Source organism: Coturnix japonica, chromosome 6, assembly GCF_001577835.2.
Source record: "Coturnix japonica isolate 7356 chromosome 6, Coturnix japonica 2.1, whole genome shotgun sequence".
Classification (NCBI taxonomy): Eukaryota; Metazoa; Chordata; class Aves; order Galliformes; family Phasianidae; genus Coturnix; species Coturnix japonica.
In genome coordinates, this window is record NC_029521.1 from 29,339,853 (window position 1) to 29,365,081 (window position 25,229).

Here is a 25,229-nt window from a genome sequence, read left to right on the forward strand (position 1 = left end):
GGGAAAGCAATGTGGGCACGCGTGGATGGTGTGGAGATGTAAATTGCCTCCAGGCTTCATGAACCTGTGAGACAACGTGGAGGAAGAGCTTTCAAAACATCCTGGTGTTGTAGGATGGGTTATTTGTGGTATGGATGATTAGGAAGTGCACTAAAATAATAATTAAAGATCCTCTTAGGGATATTTATTTGGCCCCTTTGTCAGTTTGAGTTATATACTCTGCTTATCTAGAACTGTGGGATTGCGGCTGTGAAGTCCCCTATTATTAATCGGAATTGCCTGAATACCGCTCTAGGCACCAGAATTGCCTACTAGTCAGATAATTTGCATCATTTTTATCGGGGCTTTGTGTGTTTTTATACTCACACAAAGTGTGAATGCAGGAATATCACACATTTTTCTCACCAGCCTGCGCAGCTAGGACGGCTAAAAGACACACATTCACCTTGAATGGAGCAACTTAGGCCCAGCCTATAGAAGGGATCTGTGTGCTCCGTGTTAACAGGCAGTTCAAGCAGAATTTCTTGGCTGAATTATTCTCTTCAGCATTGGGATGTTTTGTCTGTTCCTTTGTCAGCTCTCAGAGATGCTGCAGTATTTTATTTCCTGATGGCCTCGATACACAAAAATGTATTAAACTGATCCACAACTTAAATGTCTTTACTTGCAGCTCTCTCAATTCTGACTGTATTTGCAGAAAGGAATAATGAATGTAACAACAAAATGGGCACGAACAACCAATTACTAATGATTTGAAGGAGAATGGGCTTGCTGTAAATGTTTCTTATTTACATATAAATCACAAATGCTATTGATCTGATTGAATTCTCTCTTCTTCCTCCTTTTCCCAAGGAGAGCAGAAGCTAACAAGCCCCAAACCACTTTCCACATTCTAACTTTACAGCGCAGCTCTGAAACCACAAACATGCTTACGTAGTTTTATATTAAGCAGAATAGAGGCTCTTATTTTAAGTCACACCATGGTTCAAACGTGAGGGGCTTTTGGTTGGGTTGCAGCTCTGACCTCATGGACTCATTGACAAGCCAGAGCTGCTCAGGTGCGAGCTCTTTGCTGCTGAGCTTTGGTGGCAGCTCTGTGCTCTGCTTCTTGTTAACTGCTGCCTCTTCCTCTCTCCATGCCATACAGGCTCACCTGCCTTTGCTTTTGTTTGTAAAACTGTTTAGTTTTGTAACAAATGTGTCACAGCGATCATGGGTGGCAACAAAATAACAGGAGCCACTTGCTTCTCTCCCCCATGGATATCATTGAGTTCAAGCTGGGATTCAGTTCGTGGTATTTCAGTACCAATAATAAGGAATCACTGCACCAGGGCAAATGAAAGTAAAAGTAAACGCACACAGAGGAAGAAGACCTCTTTGTGTTTGGTAAATTGGTTGCAGAAGTGCATTTGTGTTCCTGGGTCCATCATCTGACTGCAGGTTTTTCCAACCCGTTCATTGAAACTGGAGTTTGTTAGGAGAGGATTTTAGAAACCAAGCTGGAGTGGTTCTGCAGGCGTAGATAATGCAGTGACTCTTGTATTGGCAATGAATACCAAAGTCTCGTTTCATATACAGCCTGTCCACACTAAGCCATACATTTAAATCCCTGACAGCATATAACTGGTTACAGGTGAGCTGCTCCAGCTCATAGTTCTGGTGGCTGCAGCATCAGAGATGCAGCCTTATCTTGGTGGCATTACAGAGATGTTTAACACAGCAGTTTGGTGTGGGCTGAGTTTGAGACCATTGCCAGCAAGGTGCCCAGAGCTGGGAATGTGGTGGAACCTCAGCACCTCCCTGTTAGGACAAGGATCTCCTCTTGTAATGAGAGTTTAAGAAGTTCAGATCTGCATCCAAGTGCTGCAGGACCTGGAGGCCTCCAGAGCCAGGGCTTTTACATCCATCCTATGTTGTTCAGGCAGTGAAAATGGCCCTTACTCCCTTCTATGCTTCTGTATTTAAATCATGGATTTGGCTACATTAATTATTGCTAGACTAAAATCAGCCCATGCTCTTCTGCCACTGAAAGAAAAAAAGTAGGTAAAGAGGAGGACATCAGAAGGAGCTGATGCAACATTGCGTTGTTACTGTTACAACAGATACCTTTCTTTGTGGGGCTGCCAGTCCTATCTATTACTTGAAAGCAGGTGACTTAAGGCAGAGGGCATTGCAGATCTGCAAACAAGGGAAACTGCTCTGAGGTATTACGGGATCATCCAGCAGAGAACCTATTTTCTGCCTGAAAGTTGTAGCCTTGTAGTAAATTGACTTCAAAGCGGTGATGTGCCACTAAAATAAGAGAATGCTCTGAGATCATCTTCCGTGTAGTCAATAATCGTTTAAGACTGTCGGTACCCAGGGAGTCACACCTGTGTACAGCCATAGGTTACACAGCATTGCTCTGAGCAGAACAAAAGCAAACACTGCTTTTCAACAGGCTGGATGTGGAACTCCCACCGCAGTCACCACACTGAGATGGTTTCTTTTACTTAAAATGTTTGCTGTCTCATTTCCTTCAAGCCTTCTGAATCCACAAAGATAGACAAGACGTAAGGCAGTACTGGGCTGTGAAACAGGTACAGATTGGTTGCTAGCTTGTTTTTTAACCTTGCACAGATTTTCAGCAGTGCTTCAAATAGCGGCTGTCACAAGATGTGAAACAATTCCTTTTCAATATCTGATTGAAGCAAGTTTTCTTTGTGTTTAATTTCCTCAAGCACTGTGAATGTTGTGACCGTAACATCCTAAGTTCTCTTTGCCAAGTTGACTGGAGCTGGGTGAGGAGCTGCTGTGCGATACGCAGCCCCGTTGCTTTGCAGAGGTATCCTTACACTTAGCACAGGCTCTTGGCAAGCTGATAGGTTTCCCCAGCTCTCACTCCCCCGTCGGCCTCAGCACAGAGCTGGTGTTTCACAGCCCTGCTTGGATGCTCTGAAATTCTCCAGCACGGGAGAAACAAAACATTAACGTCTCCCTGTGTTGTTGGTGGGTCTCTGGCACAGAAGTGTTGTGCTGACCAGTAGTGTTCAGTTCCTGGTAGTGCACACCAGGAGCCAGCTCTCATGCTGTGCTTGTGCAGGCTCTGGAGCTCTCAGCTCTACTCTCCTTACATGTTCATCTGCATCAACTTAGCTGCTTGTTTGCCTCCAAATTCATTATGAATGCTCTGCATCTGAAAAGACTTCTGACATTGCAATAGTTAACTGGGAAAGAAGCTCAGCAGTGATCTCAGGAGCTACTTGTTCATGTGCTTTATTAGTGGGAAGGGTGCAGTGCTGTCCCTCGGTAAGTAACTGAGCCATGGTGCTGCTCCCCGCTGCCTTTTGGCTCTGTCTGTGTGCGGTCAGGCTGGGGAAAGGCACCGCTTTCACTCCACATTACAAACGTTCAGAGCATCCTCCTAAATATATATACAGCATTAATAATTACAGAGCCCTAGAGAACCCATCTCCCATCAAGGGCATTCTGATGTCCTTACCAACAGAGGGAAAAAAAAAGCAGCTTATTTAGTGTCAGCCTTCTCCAGTGAGCTCATCCTGGGCAGCACCGTGCTTTAAATGCAGTGCAACAGCACCTTAAACTCGAGGGCGGTAATTTTATTTTACAGCTGCTCATTAGGAGCACTCAGATTAGCAATGTACAGCGTGTATATCCACCCAAGCCAAGGACTGTGCCACCACTGTATGGCACGAGGCTGTGGGTGATAAAGTAGCGATGTCTGAGCTCTGACAGATCTCCATCCCAGCTGCTTGTGTGCACTGGGAATGCCAGAACAAAATGCAGCCTTTAACTTGCACCTGCTTTTTGGACTTGGGGAACAGAATGGCTGTAGTGAGAAGGCAGCACAGGCATATGCTGGTCGGACACCCCTCGGCCTCTGCTGGGGAATATGCTCCTTCTCCTCCACGCCAGCTGTTTCTACTAGAGGTGTTTGTTTGCAGGGTTGCGTTAAATGCAGCGCATGGCTCGGACGGTGACAGCCATGTGATTTCAGTGAGGAGTTCTTCATCCAGCAGCGAGATTTTAACCTTGATATATACAGCACTGCTGTCAGCACTGTGACTACGGGCAGTAATCACCACCGTGCACTTAAGCAGGGGGATAAATCTCCTCTGTCTATTAGGCATGACCCGTTTTGTCTTTTCTCACTACTTTGCAATGTTTCACAGCAAAAATAATACTGCTCAGGGGTTGGAAAACGAGCTCGGTGCAAACTTCCTGACCATAGACCTCATGAGTGAAACCCTGCCCGTAGCTGCTGAGTCCCCCAAGGTCAAACCCAGCGCTCCACCACCTCCTCGTCCCATGGCGATGCGGGGACCCGGGGCCAGGCCTTGGGGTGCGGCAGTGCGAGCTCAGGCTGCGCTCTCTGCATCCCCCCCTGCCACCTCCATCCCTCGCTGCTGGGAGCTCCTGACCCGGCTGCTCGCTGCGTTCCCACCCCGTCTCCCACCAAGCGGTGCCGGGGGGCTCGAAGCGTTAAGGGCACGTTCTGGCCTTGAAGTGAGGCGGCTTTAGGGCTGCTTGCCCCAAACAGCCACACCGCAAGTTGGGCGCTACGGGCGCGGGCACCTCTCGGCGCTGAGCGAAGGAGCGGCGGCATCTCATCGCATCTCATCGCATCTGATCGCATCGCATCCCTTCCTATGCCTTGCTCCGCGCCGTGCTGCCGGCTGTCCCCGCTCTGTTTCCCGGCGGATAGCGTTATTGCGGGCACGCTCGGTGCCCATCTCCCCTTCTCCGCCGTGAAAGTTCGGGGCGCTCAGCAGCTTTCAGGCGGCTCCGTATTGCGTAACGTCGGGGCTCCGCGCTCAGCCGAGGAAGTTTCTCTGCCAGAATCGAGGACACGCGGCGTCCTCGGCGCTGCCCGAGCTTGGGGCAGCCCCACGCCGGGCTCGGTCTGTCCGCGGGTTCCTTACCTCGTGCTCCTTACAGCCGGGCGCGGGTCTGGGCGCTCGCTGGGCGCCGCATCTCCGTCCGTGCTCCGGGGCGGGCTGGCGGCGAGAAGCAGCGCGGCTGGGGCCGCAGGCTGCCCCCGGCTGGCCGCGCTCCGCCCGCCCCGAGCGGCTCTCGGCACGGCTCAGCTGCGGCCGCCGGAGCGCTCGCTAGAGGCAGCCGCCGCCGCCGCGCTGTCGCCCGCTGCCCTCATCGGAGCCCGGCGCTGCTCCGCGCTGCGGGGACGGGGCTCGGGGGGGGCCGCTCCGGCAGGTGCCCGCGGCGGCGGCGGCGGGGGAACTTGTTGAGCGGGACCGCGGAGCGACCGGCCGGGATGCGCGGGGATGGGCGGACGGAGGGACGGACAGAGGGAGGGAGGAGCCGGGGGCCGGGCCGGCGGCGGGGAGTCACCTCGGTACGGGGAGGGAGCGGGGGAGGAGGGAGGCGGGGAGCAGGGAGGGGGGCGGTGGGGACGGGGGTGCGCTCGGAAATCCGTAATTGGGGCCGGATTCAGCGGTGACGGATGGGGCCGGGAGCGGCGTGTGATGCCGCCATGGTTGGTCGGGTCCCCCGTAGCGGTGGCACTTCGAAGCGCCGGGGAGACGCGGGGCTGCCGCTGTCTGTGCCCGTGGGGCATCGAGGGCTGGGCTTCTGTCTGCTTTAATACCGCGGATAAATGGGGTACGAGCTAAAGGTGATTTCTAAAGGCGAGCTAAAGGCAATTACGACAGGGTTCTTACAACTTCAGTCCCATCTCTCTTCCTCTGCCCTCAAACATCACTATCGCCTTGCAGAGGCCTTATCAGAGACACGAGAAAACCGCGTTGAAAGGAAAGGGGTCAGGTGCACGGAGGCAGGTCTGCCCATCAGAGGATGCCACAGTATCCCCCAGCCTGGGCAGCAGCGCTTTCCCTTCTGGAGCATCCCTATAGCTGTTCCCTACTCATTTCTTTTCTCTCCTTTTAGCACAGCATGAACCTCAGTGCCCAGCGAGGCGGTGCAGCCTCACAGTGCGATGCAGCAGAAGCACTGGCTCAAGTCCTGGACATCTTTTTAGAGTTAATTAGCTGGAGCAGACCATTGCACCAGTGAGCGCACGATGCTGCTGTAGCGCCGTATTTGTGCCAGCTCTGCTATCTCTGCACAGGGACAGAGCCCGGCAGTGGGTGCAGAAATCCTCACAGCCCCATTTGTCACATAAACATCAGTGTGGAGGTGGATTCGCAGAACCCCTCGCCTGTTCAATCAGGATTTAGCTGCTCAGGGCCGGAGCAGAGGAAGGTCTAACGCAGCACGCAGTCAGCAGAGGGCAGTTCTGTTGCTCCTTATCCTCTACCTGCCCCGGTGCTGCTCAGCCCTCCTCCCTCTGTGCCTCCGCTCTGCAAGTTTACAGCTCTGCAGCCACACCACAGGGCCTGGAGCTCATAGCACCGCAAAGATTGAGGTTTGGGATCTCCCTGTGTTTCTCAAAAGAGATCTTATAGGTGGGAAGAACTTCAATACCAGCTTGCTTGAAAGAGCAACAAACACAGTGCTTTTTTGTTTTGCTTTTTATCAGCACTGATATGCTTTATTCCAAGACATCTGCAGCTTTCTTTATGCTGAAATACAATTGGCTTTGACTGTAGCCAGTATATAAGCTTGGGTAAAATTAAGTGGTGTGGTGGCCACCTTTTAAATGGAGCAGACACTGTCACTTATTCACCAGCTGGGCACGTGAGCAGCACAGCCTGCATCCCACAGACCGGGAATGCTGAAGATGCTGTGGCTGTGTAACCTTAGCAGCTGGAAGGGGAAACCCCTCTGATCTGTCAGTTAAAAGAGCATTATTATCTTCTCCACCATCACATTTAGAGGCTGTTGTGCCTCTAAATGTGCTGGTTGTTCTTGCACAGCATCACACATTACCTGTATGTCTCATTTATAAAGGTAGGCAACTGAATGACTTTCTTTCTTCCTGGGTAGATGTTGTGAGGATCAGGAGGGTCTTTGCAGCTGCAGTTCATATTCCTGTTAGTGCTGCGTGTGCACACTGCCTGCACTATTGGTGTAAGCATCGCTAAGTTGTACACGGGTTCCAATTAATCATGCTTTGTGAAAAATGATGTGATTCCCTGATTATCATGCTCCGCGTCACTGTAGGTGTGGATAGAAGTAAATGTGCTGGGAAAATGGAGATGCTTCGTCATCCCATTTGCCAATTTTTCAGCCTTTAAAAGATGCTGAGTGCAACCGTGCTGTAATGAAAGGTGTCAAAATTATTCTTGAATAGGCAGAGGGAGTTGTAACTTCAAACCATATAGGCACAAAGAAAAAAGACGATTTATTGCTGTTCTTTAAAGTACAAATTCATTTTGTTTTAATGGAGTGTCCAATCTTCACATATTGCCTTTTTCTTTGGGCGCTTGGCAGGAAGGACTGAGTGCTTCCCAGTGTCCTAACATGTGGATGTGCCTTCAAAGCCTTCAAAGATTTCAGCACGTGCCCTTTTGGCTGCCAGCATTTGGAGCAGAGGCTCCTTGCGCTCATTCCAGCTGCACACTGCAGTGCTAAGGTGGGATTTTCTGGAACAGTCCGTGTAGTTCTTGTCAGTCCTTGAGGAAATGAGCTTGAACCCAGCTCAGGGAGAAGTGAGCGGTGGCCAGCCCTAGTTATCTGCCAGGTATTTCAGCTGATGCCAGCATGGAAAAGGTGATCACCCACACCAAAGGCATTTTTAAAGCCAGTGTTTAGACTTCCCCTAGGATAAATGTGTATCATATGCTGAGGTCCGGATCTTGGAAGGAGTTCAGAGTCCCATCAGAAGGGGAAAAGATGAAAATAATCCAGTGCCAAATGCACAAGTGCGTGACGGGAGAGCAGCTGCTGGCACAGAGTGAGACTGCCACAGCCTGCTCCTTTCCTGCAGGACTTCCCATTTCACATGGGACACTTTGGTGCTGGCTGTGATCCCATTTCACATGGGACACTTTGGTGCTGGTTGTGGCTGAGGGTATCAGCCCGGTGCTCTGGGTTCTGTTGCTGTGGATCTGTGGTGCTGCCCATGATGGAGGGGATTTGGCCCTGCAGCAGGATAGTTAATCTATCACAGGACCCTTCAGCCTTCTTTTTGGTTAAAAGATGGGTGAGTTTTGTTTGATTCAAGACAGACAGTCATAAACAGCATTTTGCCTTTTGACTCTGAGTGGTTTGGAACCAACACAGTCGTTCCATCATTTCAAAAGCACACGTGTTCATATCACCGAGGCTTCAGTTTGTGTGAAGGAGGTTGTTACTTCCAAGCCTGTGTATGAGAGCTGTGATGTGTTCTATTCTGAACCCGTTATTTATTTATTTACTTGAACCTGCCAGGGGAAGAAAAATGGAGGAGCGTTAAATATGCTGCTCTCCTCCAGCTGAGGCAAATGCACACTTGGCTGGAATTTCAAGCAGATCCTCCTGCAATCCCATCCTGAGAGGTGCTCCCTTCTTTGAGGAAGGATATGGCCGCGGTGACAAAGAAATCAGGTCTCTCAGAGCCTTCTCATTTGGCACAATTCAAGGCATTTAATTAGGTGTCTTACTCCAGGGTAACTTTTATTCCATGAGCTTGGACAATTCAATCGGAGACAATGCTTATGTGGGTTCTTTATCTCTGAAGCGCAAGTAATTGCACATCTGTTAACTTAGGGGAACATTTTGAAGATAAAGGGGATTTAAGATTATAGTACCCATAATACCTGCGTGCAGCTGAAATATTAAATAGCTGATGAAGTGAACTGCTGTTTGTGGGTGTTGTGCTTGAAGAACAAAAATGCTGAGTAACATCGTTAGCTGTGATGGTAATTTCTGTACTTCTTTGGTATAAATATGAGCAGGGTTTGGACCCCTCGTAATTTCCCTTTGGGAGAAAAGCACAATAAATCTTAGCATCTATAGCTCAGATTTCAACTTCAGGTTGAACGCTGTCTCATTAGGAATCCAGATTGCCATGGATGTTAGTTTATCCTTCAGATGAGGAAGGAGGACCCCAATTTGTTGGGGTAGGATTTTTTTTTTCACCGTGTCTGTAGTTCAGGAAAGTTCCTGTCCAGGATATAAATGTTTTTAGGAAGGGGATTAAACTGGTAATTGGAAATTAAGGAATAAAAGGATGGATTGGGCTGCAAAGGACCTCAAAAATCATCCAGTTCCAACTCTCTGCTGTAGGCAGGGACACTCCCCACTAGACCAGGTTGCTCAAACATAGACCTAACTAAACAGAATTCCCTAAATGAAGCTTGGTAGAAAATACCACGAAGGAAGTTTTGCACTTTGTTCTTTCACTACCATTAAACTTACTCTCTTGTGCTGAGATTATAAGAAAGGGCACGTGATAGATTCTGCTGTGCATCATTCGCGTTCATTAGCTCTACCTCTGTTAGCGCATGAGAGTGCAGGTGCAGAGTTCCACTTCTACAGCAGAAGAGATGCGACGGTGGCAGTTACCGGCTGTTTCCAAAGTCACACCTCCGCCATGACCCAGACAATGCAAAGGACCCACCTTCAAACTCCTGAGATAATCATTCTCCTGTGGTTTGTATGAGTTGTGAACCACCACCTCATAAAGATGTACTCCATGGATGCAGAATCCTGCACTGGTTGAGTTATCATTCAGCCTGTATGGTTGGGAAATAAATGAGGGTCTGGGAGACCGTGATGTATGATGCCCTAAATGGCTACATTTTGTTCATATTTGAAAGGCAGTTTAGCTTGTCTTCATTACTGATGATTTGTGCTTTTATGGGCCTTCCTTTTGCGTTTCAGAAATCCTCTGTGCCCATCCGAATAATGAATCACCAAGTTTGATTTGCTCAGTAAGAACAAATGTAGAATTATATTCTTATTAAGATGTCTTGAGATACCCTAAGTGCGGGTGGCATTTTCTAAAGGAGTTTCATGCCAAGTTTGTTAATATTTTGCTTGGTCTTGTTTATTTTCTTATCTTTTCACATCGCGGGGATCTGACTCCAACCGCTTTATGGCAAAGGGAGAAATACTGCCCTGTTTAAAAGGAAAAGGTGTGAAAAGAAATCCTATCATACTTTTGATTGCTTTCAAACAAATGGCTTCAGATTTAAGCACCTCATGAAATCTGGAATGAGCTTGAATTCCATCTTAGAATTCAAGTTACTGACGAAAGGAAGGCGAATGTAACAAATAATGGGATTACTTTCGTCTGCTTCGTATTTCCTCTTTGGTGGAGCAATATATTATTTATACAACATTGATTTCATTAGAAGGAGGATTTGATGTAACTTTTCTGTCAAGCTGGAGACCCATTAAATGTTATAAGGTACTGTAAAATCTCAAGCCCTCGGTAAGGTTTTCTTGATTCAAATTTGGAATAGTTCAATATTTCAATAAAGCATAAAAATACATGCTTTTGCATGCTTTTACATATTCCTTTAGCATTAGAAGCCCAGATAGCACCTCGGTGTTAATGCATGGTGCTTAACAGAGAAAACCAGCTAAAATAAAACGGATGAGAAATGAAAATCATACAGAATGATGCGAGGGAAGTAAGAAGTGAGCAGTGCAAACAGCCTGAAGTAAATCAGGTGCTCCATCTCTGTTGGTTCCACGAGTCTAAAACAAAACTGTTTGGGCTGCAGTGTTCAGAAATGAACTCTTTAATACTGCCTCCGAAATCCATATGTGGGCACCAAAGCCTCAGTAATTTGGGTGCATGGCAGAGGGGTAATGGCAGTGTTTGTAAGCGGATAGGAAGAAGCAGGTTGTGGTCATTTTCAGTCCAAAAACTTATGGAAACATTACTTATAAATGCAGTATCCTATAGGAGCAGGTCGCATTTGAGCACTGAAAAGAACTTAAGAACTTTGAGGTGTTCAGGGTTAAGTTGGATGGGGCCCTGGGCAGCCTGGTCTGGTGTTAGATGTGGAGGTTGGTGGCCCTGCCTGTGGTGGGAGGTTGGAGCTTTGTGATCCTTGAGGTCTCTTCCAACCCAAGCCATTCTGTGATTCTGTGATTATCTGATTATAAATATGGGAAGCTCACTAATGATGCTAAATGAGCATGCGGTTGACAGCAGGAGCAAAGTGAGGTCCTTGTTAGTCCCAATAGTCAGTCCCTCAAATACAGCATAATAAAAATGGCTCTGTCCATTATGAAAAATGATCTCTGGGATACTACATTAAAAACCATTGAAAGTAGCACCACATTTTGATTTCCTTAAATTTTTAATCAGGTTCAGCACTTGAAATATTGATACTTAGCAAGAGCTGAGGAGTGTGATAGGCACATGTATTAAATTGGGGAGGTGTCAGTCAGTGCTGAGCCCAGTGCCTCCCAGTGCTGGGTTGGTGGGGCAGGAGGAGCCCAGCCATGGGCTCAGCTGATGATGCAGGATAACACGCAGAGATTGGTACTTTCAGAATTGTTCTCTTGGAGATTCAGCCCTGCTGTGTTCCCGTGACCATCTGGAGTGCTTCACTTTGTAGCCTCTGAGGTTCTGTGTGCCCGAGGAGCTCAGTGTTTGTGTTTCAGCACTAACAGCTGAAACGGGGAGGGGAATTAATTACTGTTAGGGGGAATCCTCCCGCAGAGCTGCAGCGCGAGGAGCACAGGTTTTGTTGGAGCAGAGCACTGGTGGGGCTCAGCAGCAAGGTGGGCAGATGCTGGAGATGCCACTGGAATGCAGCCAACGACTACAGAGTTTTTCATTTTCTTCCAGAGAACTCCAACAGGAGAGAATGTCAGTGTTAACCTAAGGGTAATTACTCCACGTTTCTTCTCTTTATACAACTGGGTAGAGACAAGGTCACTTAAAATCTGAAGGTCTCAGTTGAAACGCGCTCCTTACATCTGAGGAAGCTCCTTTTTGGTAAGCCTGTGTGACAAAGGGAGCAGCAGGTTTGGTGTTGTGCTGCTGGGGGCTGGAGCAGAGGTGAGGTGAGTCCCTTCATCACTTGCTCAGGAAATCCTTAGTGTTTCTTAGGAGCAGTTCCTCCATCCGCTCCTCTTGTACTCTCTGTTGTGTCTCCCTCGAGTTTTGGGGCCACGCTCATTTACCAAAGTCATTTTTCCTTCTCTGCGAGATAATCTTGGATCTTTGATTCATAATGAACGTCACCAGAGCTTTATTTGTGAGCTGAGTTCTAACTTGGGAGGCCGAGCTAATGAGGTTTGTTTTGATGAGTAATTTTGTTACTTCACACCAATTAGAAGGTGACAGATAAGCTCTGTAGCAATTGATTACCTGGGGAAGGTCCTGGTGGCTGAGAGGGATGCCGAGTGGGTGGCAGTGCGGCCCCATCAGGGACAGGGGGATAATCCCGGCTTGTGCTGCCCTCATAGAGTTTTAATTAATTAATTTTTTACTTTAATTAATAGGGAACTGCCAGGTACTGGGAAAAGCAAAAAGCTTGTGCCTGTTGGTTTGTTCATGTAGTAGGGAGCAAAATACAATTTAATAACTCACAGGGATACGATGAGTATTTTCCCTTTATTTATGTATATTTATCACTTGGTTTGAATTGCAAACATGTTAATTTTTGCCTTCCGGCTAATGACTCTGGGTATTTCTTGTGCTTTCTCTGTGCAGAAATTGTCCATATACCCTATGGTATAGTCCTTATAGGAATAGGCCTAATCAAGTTGACTTCCTTAGCCCTGAAATACATTTTGTCTTACTCTATACGTTTCCTAAGACGTTTTTAAAGCTATTCAGAACATATATCCTTACATTTACCTCCTCAATATATAATGAGTCATATTCAGCCATTCCAGTCAAAGTTTTGTGGTGATTTCAAGACTTGCTTTTGCCAAATTGGAAGAGTGGGTGTGAACGTTGTAGGCTGCACCGTAAATCAGGGTCAGTTTACTTTTCTGCTATGGTTTCATATATTCTGCCCCAAAAAGTAAGGACTTCAGTTGCCTGTATTATGAAGAAGTTGCTTATGGTGATATACCAGATTGAGCAGTGTTTTGAGCCGAACATAAAACCAGTGTTTTCTTAACATTAGCTTCCTGTAACTGTTTGTGGATGATTAGGATAAAATGGAGTTCAGATGCAGGAGTGAACATCTCGCCTCAGTGCAGCCTTCTCCCCTCACACATCCCCGCCGTCCAGCTGTGTTCAGGGCTGTTCCTTGCAAAGAGATGAGTTAATCTGCTACATAATGTTATCATTATGCAAACTCTAGCACGATATGAGCTTTCTTAAGTAATCCAGTGTTGGGTCAGACTGCAGTTTGCAAGCTTCTGATTTGAGAAGGGGGAGCTTTCAGTAGATAAGCCTTCTTTGACATGTGTGTGCTGAGTGGGACGATTCAGTTGCCCCTGTTTGCAATTTACTTCTGGGGAGTTATTTGCTAAAAACATGAAGAAGAAATAAACTTGTGCTTCCTTTAACCAGCAAAGGCTACTCAGTATTTTGCACAGATCTGAGCATATAAAGGCAGAAGAGTATGATTTGTGTCTAACTCTTTATGCATCTCATGAGATTTCTGTGGTAATACGAAGCGACTTTTTAACATTCAGTGCAGAGAAAAATGTTCCAAACTCAAGCTAATTTTTGTCTTTGAATGGACTTGGGGACCTGACGGCTGTATACATGCACATGAGCTGAATGCATGCTCAGATTACTCATGTATTTTCTGTCTCAGTAGAGAAACTCTTCCATTTAGAACCTCCTGCTCTTTACTTTAAGTGACGTTTACTGTTGTCTCCATTTTGGTAGCTTTTGTATGTTTTAAAGAGCTACAAAAGTCTTCAGACTTTCCACTTAAAAACACCAGGTTTGTAAACATTTATCCACACCCTTTTCTTGTTGTTCTTCCCAATTTGTTTAACAGCTGAACCATCTTAGCTTTAGCACAAGTGCATCAGTGCTGATGTAGGCTTAATGGCCAGATTTGTTAGCATTGATCTCAGATGCAGCTGTTCATCTGGAGCAGCCATGCAGGTGAATGGAGATAGGTGAGAATCAGACCCACAGCTTTCAGTAGTGCTGTATGGATGTGTATGAGAAGAAAAACAGAGCTGAACTTGGCCCTGGAATGTTTTAAATCACTGATTTTAATCTCATTTCGGATTTAATTGTAATTGCATTTTCAAAGAGAGATTAATTCTCATTTAGGTGCGGGTAAGTGATTAAAAAAGATCTCCAGACTTAAGTTGCTGTTGTTAACCGCGCACATACGCTGTATGTGTATTAAAGCAATTACATAGTTGAATATACATCTAATCCTATTCTGAGTTTGTAAGTGTTACCGCGTTAGGAAATGATAAATGACTTCTTCGTAGTGAGGGGATTTACTTTTTTTCCCTCATGATTTCTGCCAGGATGGTGTTGGAATGAAAATGGAATTCAATTATAAATGGAAATTTATTTCGGCGGTGGAAATCTAGCATTTACAAATGCATTGTTATTACTTGAAGATATTGAGCGTGTTGGGTATCGCAAGGAAAAATTATCACAACTTGTTCTCTACCTGAGTCGCTCTGAGTTATTCAGTACAGAAACATTCCCTGTAAGTTACCAATCTGAAATAAAGGGAATAAATTGAATTGAAGATTGGTATAAAACTGTGCACCTGCAAAAGCAACTCTAGTGGCCATAAGCTGGTTTAATTACTTCAGAAGGATGTCAGCATTGCGCTGCCCGGTTACTTGCTTCAGTTCTCTCGTTTGGCTTTCTTGAAGGAATAAAAAGAAAAGCTTTTAAAGTTTTGATTATTCCAACTGATTGCTTCTTCAAGTTGTCATCCTTCTGTTTTAAAAAGTACTTAGAGTACAGGTAATGTATTTCAGTTTAACACTTTTAACTCACCCCTTGTATTTACGAGTTAGTGCTGCTCCCATTTACTGTTGGTTCTTACCCTGGGAATTGTCAAGAAGGCCAGTAAAGCAGAAATCACCTTCCATTACCCTGTGCCCAGAACTGAGCAAGTGCTGTTTTTGCAATGATGCTTGCTGCACGCTGCCTTATTTTCTTCCCTGCTTTCTGCTCCAGCAACACAGCGTGGCTCCTTTGGCACTGGAAGGACGTGGGTGCTTGCAAACCTGGCAGCAGGGCAGGTCTGTGGAGGATTGCTCAGCTCAGGCTTTGTGACCCTGCACACGCTTGGTTGTGCTCCACCAGCAGTTCACTGTTTCCTCCTGTGCTACTGAATGCAGTGACTGGCTCCAGCTCAGACATAACGCCCAGTTTGTCCTTCACCAAGCTGATATTGTGCTATCAGCCCCTGGTGTTGGATCTCTGCTGCATTCAGGTGCCTTATTTCCAGCAGCAGGTAATGTGTTGGGACTGTTCATCTGTAACATCCTGCTGGGGATGACCCTGATGGGTCATCATTCCAAACAGCAATGAAAAAGAACTTAAATGAATTGAGTTTTTCGCCATATAGATGTTCAGCTGTTATAGATTTTCAGCCTTTTTTTTCTTAGGTTGCATGTTTTTGATTGATTTTGTATTCTTTTATTGGTGTGTCCCTGAGCTTTGAAGATCTCCTTGATACTGCGCGTTGTTTAGCAGTATCTGACATAATCCCACCGGGTATTCTGCATTACTCTGAGTTTAGTAAGAAATAACACATTTAATCTTATTATGCAGAAGAATTGTATCATTCTTGGACACAAAGCTGCATGTCAACTTTTTCAGGTGTTGCTCCCTCCCTGCTTTAAATCAAGTCCTCATTGAACTGCTGTTATTTCTTGGATTCTTTAATTAAATGCAAAGTGCTCTATCGTTCTGTGCTATTTGATAGTGTATCCTTATTAAATATAGATATGTTGGCTTCTGTAAATACCTGTAGACAGCCTCCAGCACTGCCTGTAGCAAAATATTGCAATCTGAACTTCTTGCTTTTCATTGTCTAATAGGAATTTTTCTGCTGCTGCTCAAAAACTTGGCATGCATTTACAAAACAGAACAAACTGAAGGAATTATAGATGAAGCAAGATAGCCTGCATGAGAGACAGCCTAAAGGATGTATGGCAAAGAGAAAACTGTCCAGTAGAAATGCAAACACTTCTGTAATTGTATTTTCCTTATTTCCCGTAATGGCCTCTGGTTTTGTATAAATAATACTGCAGAAAGTTAAAATCAGAAAGCTTTAATCAAGGGCCTGACTGCTTCAGCAGTGCTGTCTTTGTCTATTGAATTAGTTTTCGTGCTCTTGGGGAACGGGAATGAGAGCCTGGACCCTACAAATCAAGAATCACCAAAGTTGGAGAAGACCTCTAAGATCATCCAATCCAACCATCCACCTATCACCAATATTTCCACACTAAGCCACGTCCATCAGTACAACATCTACATGTAAAGAGAGCCCTGTCCTCTTTTAAACACTGAGGAGGATTGCTGTAGTTTCTATCTTCAAGGACTGTATCTCCCTCAGATGAACCAAAACGAGTCCCCACCACATTTCCTCCCTGTACAACCTCCTCCCATATCCTCTGCCTGTTCCTGTCCTGCCAGTGTTGTAGCACAGTGTGGTGGTTTATGTGGTTATGAACCAAAGGCAGAAATTAGTTCAGAAATTCCAAAAGCTTCCCCAGAGACCCCTTCATGCAAGTTCCTTTTTAACCCAAGGATATCTAATCTGCATGTTTCTATCAATTAAATTTTGATTGCATATTTTTCTGATCTTTCTTTCAAGCTTTTTGAGTCCCTCAATAAACCAGCTGTTAAATATTTTATACCACAACAGTCAAATGAAAAGCACCAAAAATAGAATAACTTGGCTTAGAAATGGCTGTTTCTTTTAGGCATATATTCATCAAGCAGGATTGCCTGTCTTCATTTAGAAGCTAATAGGGAATCTTCCCATACTCTTCCCATGACTGTAGCCATAGGGCTGACTTACTGCGGTGTAATTTGTATTCATGTGTTCAGGTGTGCACCCCGTACCTGTTGGTATAGGTATCCATCACAACTCTGAGGCCTTCTTCAGAGGTTGCTCCTGCACAGAAGCAGTTCCTAAAACAGAGGGAGGATGCACAGACAGATCAGGTCTTGTTTGCTGTGCCTTGCTTTGCAGCTCCATCCTGCTTGCACCCGAGTGGGATGGAAGGCATTGTGCAACAGCATTGGCTACGTTAAAAATGAGTAATTCTAAATCCCATGATGGTTCTGTTTGGATTTTATGGGTTGTGCTAAGTGCTGTGTCTGCAGAATTCCATAAAAATTGATTTTTTTGTGTCTCTTCCTTAATTTTTCTTTCTTCTTGAATATTAACCTTGCCCATAAATACTGTTCCCTTATCTATTTTCTCTAGCATTAATAGAAGCATAAGATAAGACGCCTCAACCGGATCTGTGGGCAGTTCTGTAGACTTTCAGTGAAATCATTTGTAATGTAGCGTGGGGAAAGGCAATTGCAGTTAGAAAACCAAAAATAAGTGGGCTGACCTTCAGAAATCTTAAGCACTGTGATTTCAATTGAAGGGCAAACTATTTAACACCGAGACTCTTTAGAGGTTTTTTTTGAAATGAAACATTTTTGGGGCTGAAATGGACTTCTTTGAAAAAGGGCCTTAGAAAAAAAATGATAAATGGTGCTGCTAAAATATCTCATTAATTTTTTGCTTGCCTTCTACAAAAGTTAGCACGAAGCACTTTCAGACGAGAGAGCGTTTTGTGTATATTCTCATTGTGTGTGTCACCAAGGTTCTAATAAATAATCCTTTTGCAAAATGAATTCCAGCCAAGCCAACGTGATCTCGTGTTTGGGTTTTGATCTGTGTGACGATCCTTTTTGCTTCTCTTGGCAAAGAGGTTTCTCTGCAGGGTTTATTTCTTTTCCTCCATTCCTCTCCAGTCTGCTTGGATTTTCCTCTCCTTTAAACGAAACAGTAATTGGGATGATTTTGTTCATCCAGAATTGATTTTAAAGTGGGATCAGAGGCTCAGCATCCACTCAGCAGGTGCCTGGGGGCTCAGTTCTCCTTGCTGTCACTGTGTCGCTTGGTAGATTTGGAGAGTTTGGGACCTGCTTTCTTTGGAAGCAAAATACTGCTAAGAACCAGCCTTCCCAGGTGGGGTGCCTTCCCAAATAAACACACATAATTAAGGCACTTCAATAGGGATAGTTTTTTTACTGTGCAATACATTCCTTTGTTGCATTTGCTTTGCATCCACAGAGTCTATTTTTTATTAGTTTCATGAGTGTTGGTCCACTGAAAATGTATCTTAGGATGTGCTTGCTTACTGCTTTGGTTGCTTTGCCAGACAGGAGCTGCACTGCAGAGCTCTTGCAGGCGCCCGGGTGGAGCCTTGGAAAAAAGAACTGGAACCTGATAAGAGTAGGTGCATATCTTCATAGTCCTGAACTGGTAACAGTTTTATTTATGGCTTAACCACTTGTGGTTTTCTTTCATTTGATCATAGAATCACAGAGTGGCCGGGGTTGAAAAGGACTGCAATGCTCATCCAATTCCAAGCCCCCTGCTATGGGCAGGGTCACCAACCAGCAGACCAGGCTGCCCAGAGCCACATCCAGCCTGGATTGCAACAAAGAAATAATAATGAAAAATCTCTGAACAAGTTTTGATTTTTCTCCCCGTGTGTAAAGAGCTTTATGTTTCCAGGAAGAAAAGGGATCAGGCTTTTTAAAATGAGATGTTTTTCCCCTGCAGAAAGCAAGCATTGACATGTGCTGCATCTACTATGGGGAGTAAATAAATTTTTTTGGTGTTATTATTACTTGCGAGGATTATTTTACATTAAAATTTTCCCTTCTACATATAATAAAGAGCCCTTTGAACGTTTGCATACTTTAATATGAAAATAATATAAGAAAATAACTACTTTTTGAGTATGCGTGACCATCTTCAGATTTTCATTTGGAAGTGTATTTTAGAAGTAAGTTTGTGTTTTGGAATGACATCATCTTATGTACACTCTGTTGTCTGAATAATAATGCATTCTTTCTGAAGAAGAATCAGCACCTTTGGTCTTTTTATGCCTCTTTCTTTTCTTCCCGAATACTTCATTTCCAGTGTTTGTTTCTAACAAACTAAGGAAGGATGTGAAGGGGTCTTCAGTCTGAGCTCTGACACCAATTCAGTGAATAAATAGCTAATAATCACGCGGGGTGATGGCAAGCCCTGCGTTGCCCTTGCAGTACTTGCTGTATTAATGTAGGTTTGCAATTACTTCTAAAGTTAAAATTGAAATTGATTTTTTGGGGGAATTAGTTTTTCGGGTTTCTGTCTTTGCATTGCTTGGAGTGCTGAGCAGCAGGAGATGGCAGTGGTCGTTGGGTCCATGTGAAAATTAAAAGTCAACTAAAGATGAAAATTGAAGACGTTGTTAGCTATTGCTGAATAGTTAATAAGCAGCATTAAACAACACCCACAATACAAATATTGCCTATAAATAATTACAAGTTTTTATTAGTGTTGTAATTAAGAGCATGCTGGCTGCACCTGATACCTCAAAACAATATGAGTCATGTACTTTTCCTGGTAATAAGCAGGTTTTCCTAACCAGAAAGGCCTTTGTCCCATTTTAGCAGGTAGGGATCCAAGAGGGAAATGTGTGAATGGACTCTGTGTGTGAATCATGGAATCACCATTCATGTAGATGTGGAGAGTGATAAGATCAACCCTGAGCCTCTTCTTCTCCAGACTAAGCAATCCCAGTTCCCTCAGCTGTTATTCATAAGAGTTGTGCTCCAGTGAACGGAACAGTTCCATACTAAAGAAGGAAGGTTTTGTGTTAGCAAGGTAGTACTAAGAAGAGGAGAAAGCTACATTGTTTTATGCATGGGAATCAGAAATAACAGTGATTAAATTGCTGAGGACCTCGAGGCGTTCTGGTAGGAATCACTTCTGACATGACAACGTTTAACAAGATTCTGTGGTTGATTTTGTATTTGGTTTGTTGTTTTCTTTTTTGAACCATCATTTTAACGTGTTACAGAATTCCCCCACCTTCGTGTTTGATTTGTAATGCCAACCTCGTTTATCTTTCCGTGTTTATCCTGCTACAAACATTCCAGGTGATCGACACGCTCTCCTGTTTCCATTTTCACACTCATAGTAGATGCGGGGTGTTGACTGACCTGACATCAAACTTTCAGGTGTCCTTTGCAATTCTCACCATTCAGCAATGATGGTGTAAGCTGTCTCTGGCTGCTGCTGTGGCTGAAAATGGATGTTAAAATACAGATGGAAGTTCTGCGATTGCTCCACTTCCACTTTATTCTTCTGCAAGGCTACCATTATAATTTTCTTGGGTACAAAATTAGTCTTTTGGCTGTTATAGATGCATGTATTACATTACACATCAAAAGGGGAGATAAACACAAAAATATGATCAAAGGTGCTAGATGGCCATGGAAAGTACTTCCATGTGAAAAAGCAGAGGTTGCATTTGTGAGTGTGTGGATAATGTTTCCACATGGAAGAAATGTATGTTTATGTGTTTGCAAAGCAATGGACTTTATGGATTCATTGGGTGAACAGGCATCCATAAAAAGGCACAGGGAGCAAAATTAAGGCTGAGCTCTTAGGGACCATCTCCAGAACCTGGTGGGGAGCCATGGGCTGAGTTACAGCTGGGCTGTAGGCTTAAGTAGTCAATTACAATTAGGCTTAAGTAGTCAAAAACAAATAAGATTCAGCAGAACCTGACTTTGGCTGATGACCTTATTAAGGGAAGGCAGTTGAACATCTCCTTGCAGGCATAAGCTCTTTCACAGTGTCAGTTACGTAGCGTGCTGGTTATACAGCATCTTGACAACTAATGTTTTTCTTTTGAGGTGATCCAGTCTGATTTACATTTCATAGTAGTAAACATTATCTTTTATACATCCACTGCTTCTATTCCTGTTGTGGCGTTACATAAAGTCCTTTTGATGTCATAGAACAATAGCTTTGGCGGCCCTTTACTTTCAGATGTATCCATTTGCATGTGCCTAAAGAACTCTCATCAGAGATGGTTGCTTTGTCTAGAAAAAATAATGTTTGCACATGGACAAATTAGTTACGTAGGAGTTTAGCCATAAACTGGAGGACATAGGAGGAAAGCATATTGAAGGAGTGCTTATCTGGTGGAGTTCGGGGGATTGGAGAGTAAATAAGAGGGCTCATAATGCACACAGGTAACCTAATGTCATTTTGTGTTTGATCTCAATTACTTGGACTGATGTAGCAATAAATATTCTAAATTGAAAATAATAAAGATCTTAAAAATAAACAATAAAAAGTCCGTGCTGTGCTTAGAAAGAATCAAAATGTACTGCGTGTTCTGTCCCGCTGTGTGTGACGTAGAATAACCTTGAATAGGGCACGGAAAGGTGAATTTACAGTTCCAGCGAACCATAAAGACCATTATTTGTTTTCTGAACGGTTCTCTTGATTATTATTTTTTTTTCCCAACAATGTTTTTCTTCATTAAAGATCAGAAAAAGGGTGGCTGCTATTAACATAACCAGCCAACGTGTTTTTAGCACGAGGAACCAGCAGAAATGTCACTTAGGGGTTGGAGTTTCCAGTAGCAAGAGAAGTGGTTTTTCATAGAAATAGGCTTTTGAGCCCTGATGTGATATTTTTATGTGCCAGGGAAAAAAGATTAAACTTTCCTCTTCACTTCTTACGTTTGCTGTGGCTTGAGAGAGAAGGGTTTGGCATCGCTGTCCCATTTCTGTGGAAGTTACTGTTTTTTTGTCAAGTGTCGCAGTATCTCAGAATACTACTCAATAAATCAGAACTCAGGGTTAGGCTGTGATTCTCAGCATAATGATTTGGAGAGATTTCTTCCTTGAGCCTAGTATTGACTTCTCAAATGCAAATACTGATATCGCGTGATATTTTTGGCAGTGCTTATTACCTTCCAAAGCCTTTAATGCCTGAGCAATTTTTATATGGAGAGTATGTTGCAAAATCTTCAGTGGAGATGGTAATAAAGCCATGAAACTGGACAGAGAGATATTGCAAGGGTTTTGTCAGTTTCCTTGCCAGGTTTTTGCATATCCAGTCATGAATTTAAATGATAGAATTCTATCGGCTGTATGATGCAGGGCTGCCATTGCTGTGTTCTGATAACAAGTGGTAGGTTGCCCCATCGGCAATAATTGCTTACACTTTTGTTTCCATAGGGAAGTTTTGTTGCCTGCATGACGGCCATTTTAAGGCAAATGGAAGACTATCACTACGCTCATTTAATCAAGACTTTTGGCAAGATGAGGTCGGATGTTGTGGTAAGTGTAACGACTTTCAGCTATCCACAGTTAGTTTGTTGTGTGGTTTTTTTTCCCCCTGTTACTATTTCTTAAATGTATTTATGAAATGAGACAAAACGTCTCAAGTTCCAAATGTAATCTAAAATAATTAATAAAGCAGTATGATGTTTTTGGAATTTGCAAAGGACCAAATTAACCTTCCTGCCATATGCAGGAATGCAGCTCAGCTGTGGAGCTGTTCAATATTATCAAAGCAAGCTCTGGGACTTGGATTTAAAGTAATTAAAAGAAAGTATTAGGAAATAGCAATTCAAAGTCATTACTAAAAATCTGTTTTGTTTAAAGGGAGAGAAGGAAAAAAAGCTTGAGGAAAAGAACTTCCATCATTAAATCTCCCAGATGTCCCAATTTTGTTCATTTGTTTAAATAGCTTTTACTTGCAGACCTGCTAGTTTTAAAATTTATACAAAGCATTTTAACCTTAAAGATGCCCTTAGTTGTTAAATAAGCAATAATAATTGAAATTCGTCTTCTCGGAGCCGTTCGGTAGCCTAGCTAATCCTACAGCACAACTTAATTAGAGCATAATAGAAGAGAGTTTATAGCTAAGGAGAAAACTCTCTAATGACCTGAAACTATCATTGCCATATGGCAAGTGCATGCTGCAAAGTAGCTACCAAACTTGTTGGCTGAGATCCATCAATTAGCGGATGACCTGAAGTCTGATCAGCAGCGTTACGTGGCCCACTCTGCTGCTGGGGATTCTGTCAGGCATTTTAGGCAGCTTTCATCTGTGCTTTAATCTTCACAGGGCCCTTTATTTAGATTTTCTTCTTCCTTCTGTGCCCAGCGGAACAAAAACTATTGTCTTAGGTTTTGTTCTCTTTATCTCTGCTCCTCTTCTGTGAGATTTGAGCTCTTTGCCCTGTGCCAGTTTTCAGCTAAGATGCTTGACTCTGTTACTCAACGTATTTGCACCTGATCTGGAAGAACGAAGTACAGTGCCGATGATTCAGGACAGTGAAGACAAAGTCCACTGCAAAGATGTGCAGAAGGACATCGTGATGTTAAGTGGTTGCTTCCCAGTCAGTCAGCTCTTAGTTCTTGGAGCCCTCCCTTTGATAGGGTGTTTTTTTTTTTCCCCACTTGGTTTTGCAGCAATACTGAGACATTCCCTAGTTAAATGCAGCTAGCTCAGGGAAATAGTGGTTTTAGCCTTTAGAAGAGGCTTAAAAAAAACACTCCGGGTTAAACATAGCAAATGTTTTTATGGTTTAAAACAAGCTCAAAGCACGTAGCTCTGGAAAAGACAAACTGATTACAGAGTTTTATCTGGAAAAAGGTAAAAGCAATTTGCTCTTGCAACTCTTAATGACAAAATGAAGAGAGAAAATTGTTTAGAGAATCTGTGATTACTCTAACTGCATTTATTTAAAAGTCACTTTTTTGGTGTAGAAAGTTACTGTTCTCATAGGTATTTCTTCATCTGTGAGATTTCAGTGTTAACTGGAACCCCAGTCCAGTATAGTATTTACTAGCTCTCCCAAGAGCATTGCCTCCTGTTTGTCTTGCTCTTGAGGGTTTAGATCTAAAGTGATTTCATTTGAATCCCTAGTCCCCTTACATATAATAATAACTAAATTATAATTATATGAAGAATGTAATGGAGGTTGTGTTTGCTTCATTGCCCTTCCTTCACCATGTGCTCTATCTCAGCTAGAAGTTACAAGCTTGGTTCTGGAACTGCTAGATGAAGCCTGTGTTAGATATTATAATGGTCTTTCTTGACCTTAAAATGTAGGAAAGATGAGGAGGAATGTGATAAAACTAAGTCTTATCTCTCCCAGCAGAATATATTGTCTAGTTCAATTTTAGAAACTGTTCAGATTAAGGTATCTCTTTCAAAAAGGAGTTTGTTATTGTCAAACCTCCTGTCATCCTGAGATGAGACCTCATCCAAGATCACCGAGGTTACTTCTGGAGGTAACTGATTTATCTTCTATTTTGCTTGGTATTAGATGTGCAGGTTGGGGACCCTGCCTGCAGCAGGGGGGTTGGAGATTCGTGATCCTTGAGGCCCCTTCCAACCCAAGCCATTCTGTGATTCCATGAGGCTTAGTACTGTGACTGTGCAGCTGAAGCAGTCTTTGCAGGGTGTGTGTGCCACTGGAGTTGTAGGGGATGGATGCCTGCAGTGCAGGACCCCGCAGAGCCACAGCCCGCTGTGGTGCTGGATGCTGGACTTCACAAGGCAGCCTCAGCTTCAGGGCTCAGTGGGGGTTCAGTTGTTGCAATGAAAAGCTGTAGCTGAGCATATTTGATTTAGGACTATAACTCAGAACTCAATAAAGCTGAAATTTTCATCAGCTTGGCCTAAAGAGGCGCAAGAAATGCTTATTTTTTAATTGCTTTTCCTCCCTTCCATTTCAAGTTCCTATATATTTTAGCTAGCTAGCTATTTTTATTCATAAAATCTTGAACTCTTACTCAAAGTTATGAAAAATATAATTAGTGGTATTGGTGTGGGAGTCTTAGCAGTGTGGGGGAGCCTCTCACAGCCTGCTCAGCTCCAATGCTGAGCTTGCTTTGGTTTCTTCCTGTAGTCGGATGGGGATGGCGAAGGGGTCCCCTCTGTTTTGAGCTGTGCTTCCTTGGGACAGTGAACATAACCTATAGCTGTAGTTGGGGACAGGTCAGGACTTTAATGCCTTGTTCCTTCAGAACACTTTAAAAATCATTTTTCAGATGTTCAGAGTAGTTTGTTCCGGTTGTGGGTGTACTGAAAATAAACAGGTTCTACAGCAGCACAGCATGAACAGATCGCTCCCCCCGCCGTTCCCATTCCCCATCAAAAAGCCACATTTTGCTCCATATAAGCCCTACAAACCATTGCCTTCTCTGTAGGAAAAACAGAATTTAAACTGCACTAATATCGTAAACGCATACAGGTGAGCACCGTGCACTTTCAGTTGATCAATAATTACTTTAGTTGCTACGGTGCGTTATTTAAAGTACCTTTGTGAAACCAGAACTACTAAAATGTAAGTGTCAGTAGATTAAAATGTGGAGCTGTATTGGCACAACCTTCAGGGTCACTAACAAACGTGAATCATCAACAAAG

The 25,229-nt window shown here is 43.9% G+C and overlaps 2 protein-coding genes across 4 annotated transcripts in view; one reads left to right on the top strand and one right to left on the bottom strand.

The window, feature by feature from the left end:
• Window positions 1–5,288, bottom strand: part of INSYN2A (inhibitory synaptic factor 2A) — a 36,995-nt gene extending 31,707 nt beyond the window's left edge. Inside the window, exon 1 of the mRNA XM_015867553.2 lies at window positions 4,923–5,288. The gene's annotated coding sequence lies outside the window, so the exon portion shown is untranslated. The remainder of the gene's footprint in view (window positions 1–4,922) is intronic.
• Window positions 1–25,229, top strand: part of DOCK1 (dedicator of cytokinesis 1) — a 226,220-nt gene that overhangs the window by 102,011 nt on the left and 98,980 nt on the right. For all 3 annotated transcript variants that reach the window (XR_004307685.1, XM_015867551.2, XM_015867552.2), the window contains exon 28: window positions 22,025–22,126. Coding sequence is in view for 2 of the 3 variants with exons in the window: in XM_015867551.2 (XP_015723037.1) it covers window positions 22,025–22,126 (102 nt within the window). In the remaining variant the exon portion in view is untranslated. The remainder of the gene's footprint in view (window positions 1–22,024; window positions 22,127–25,229) is intronic.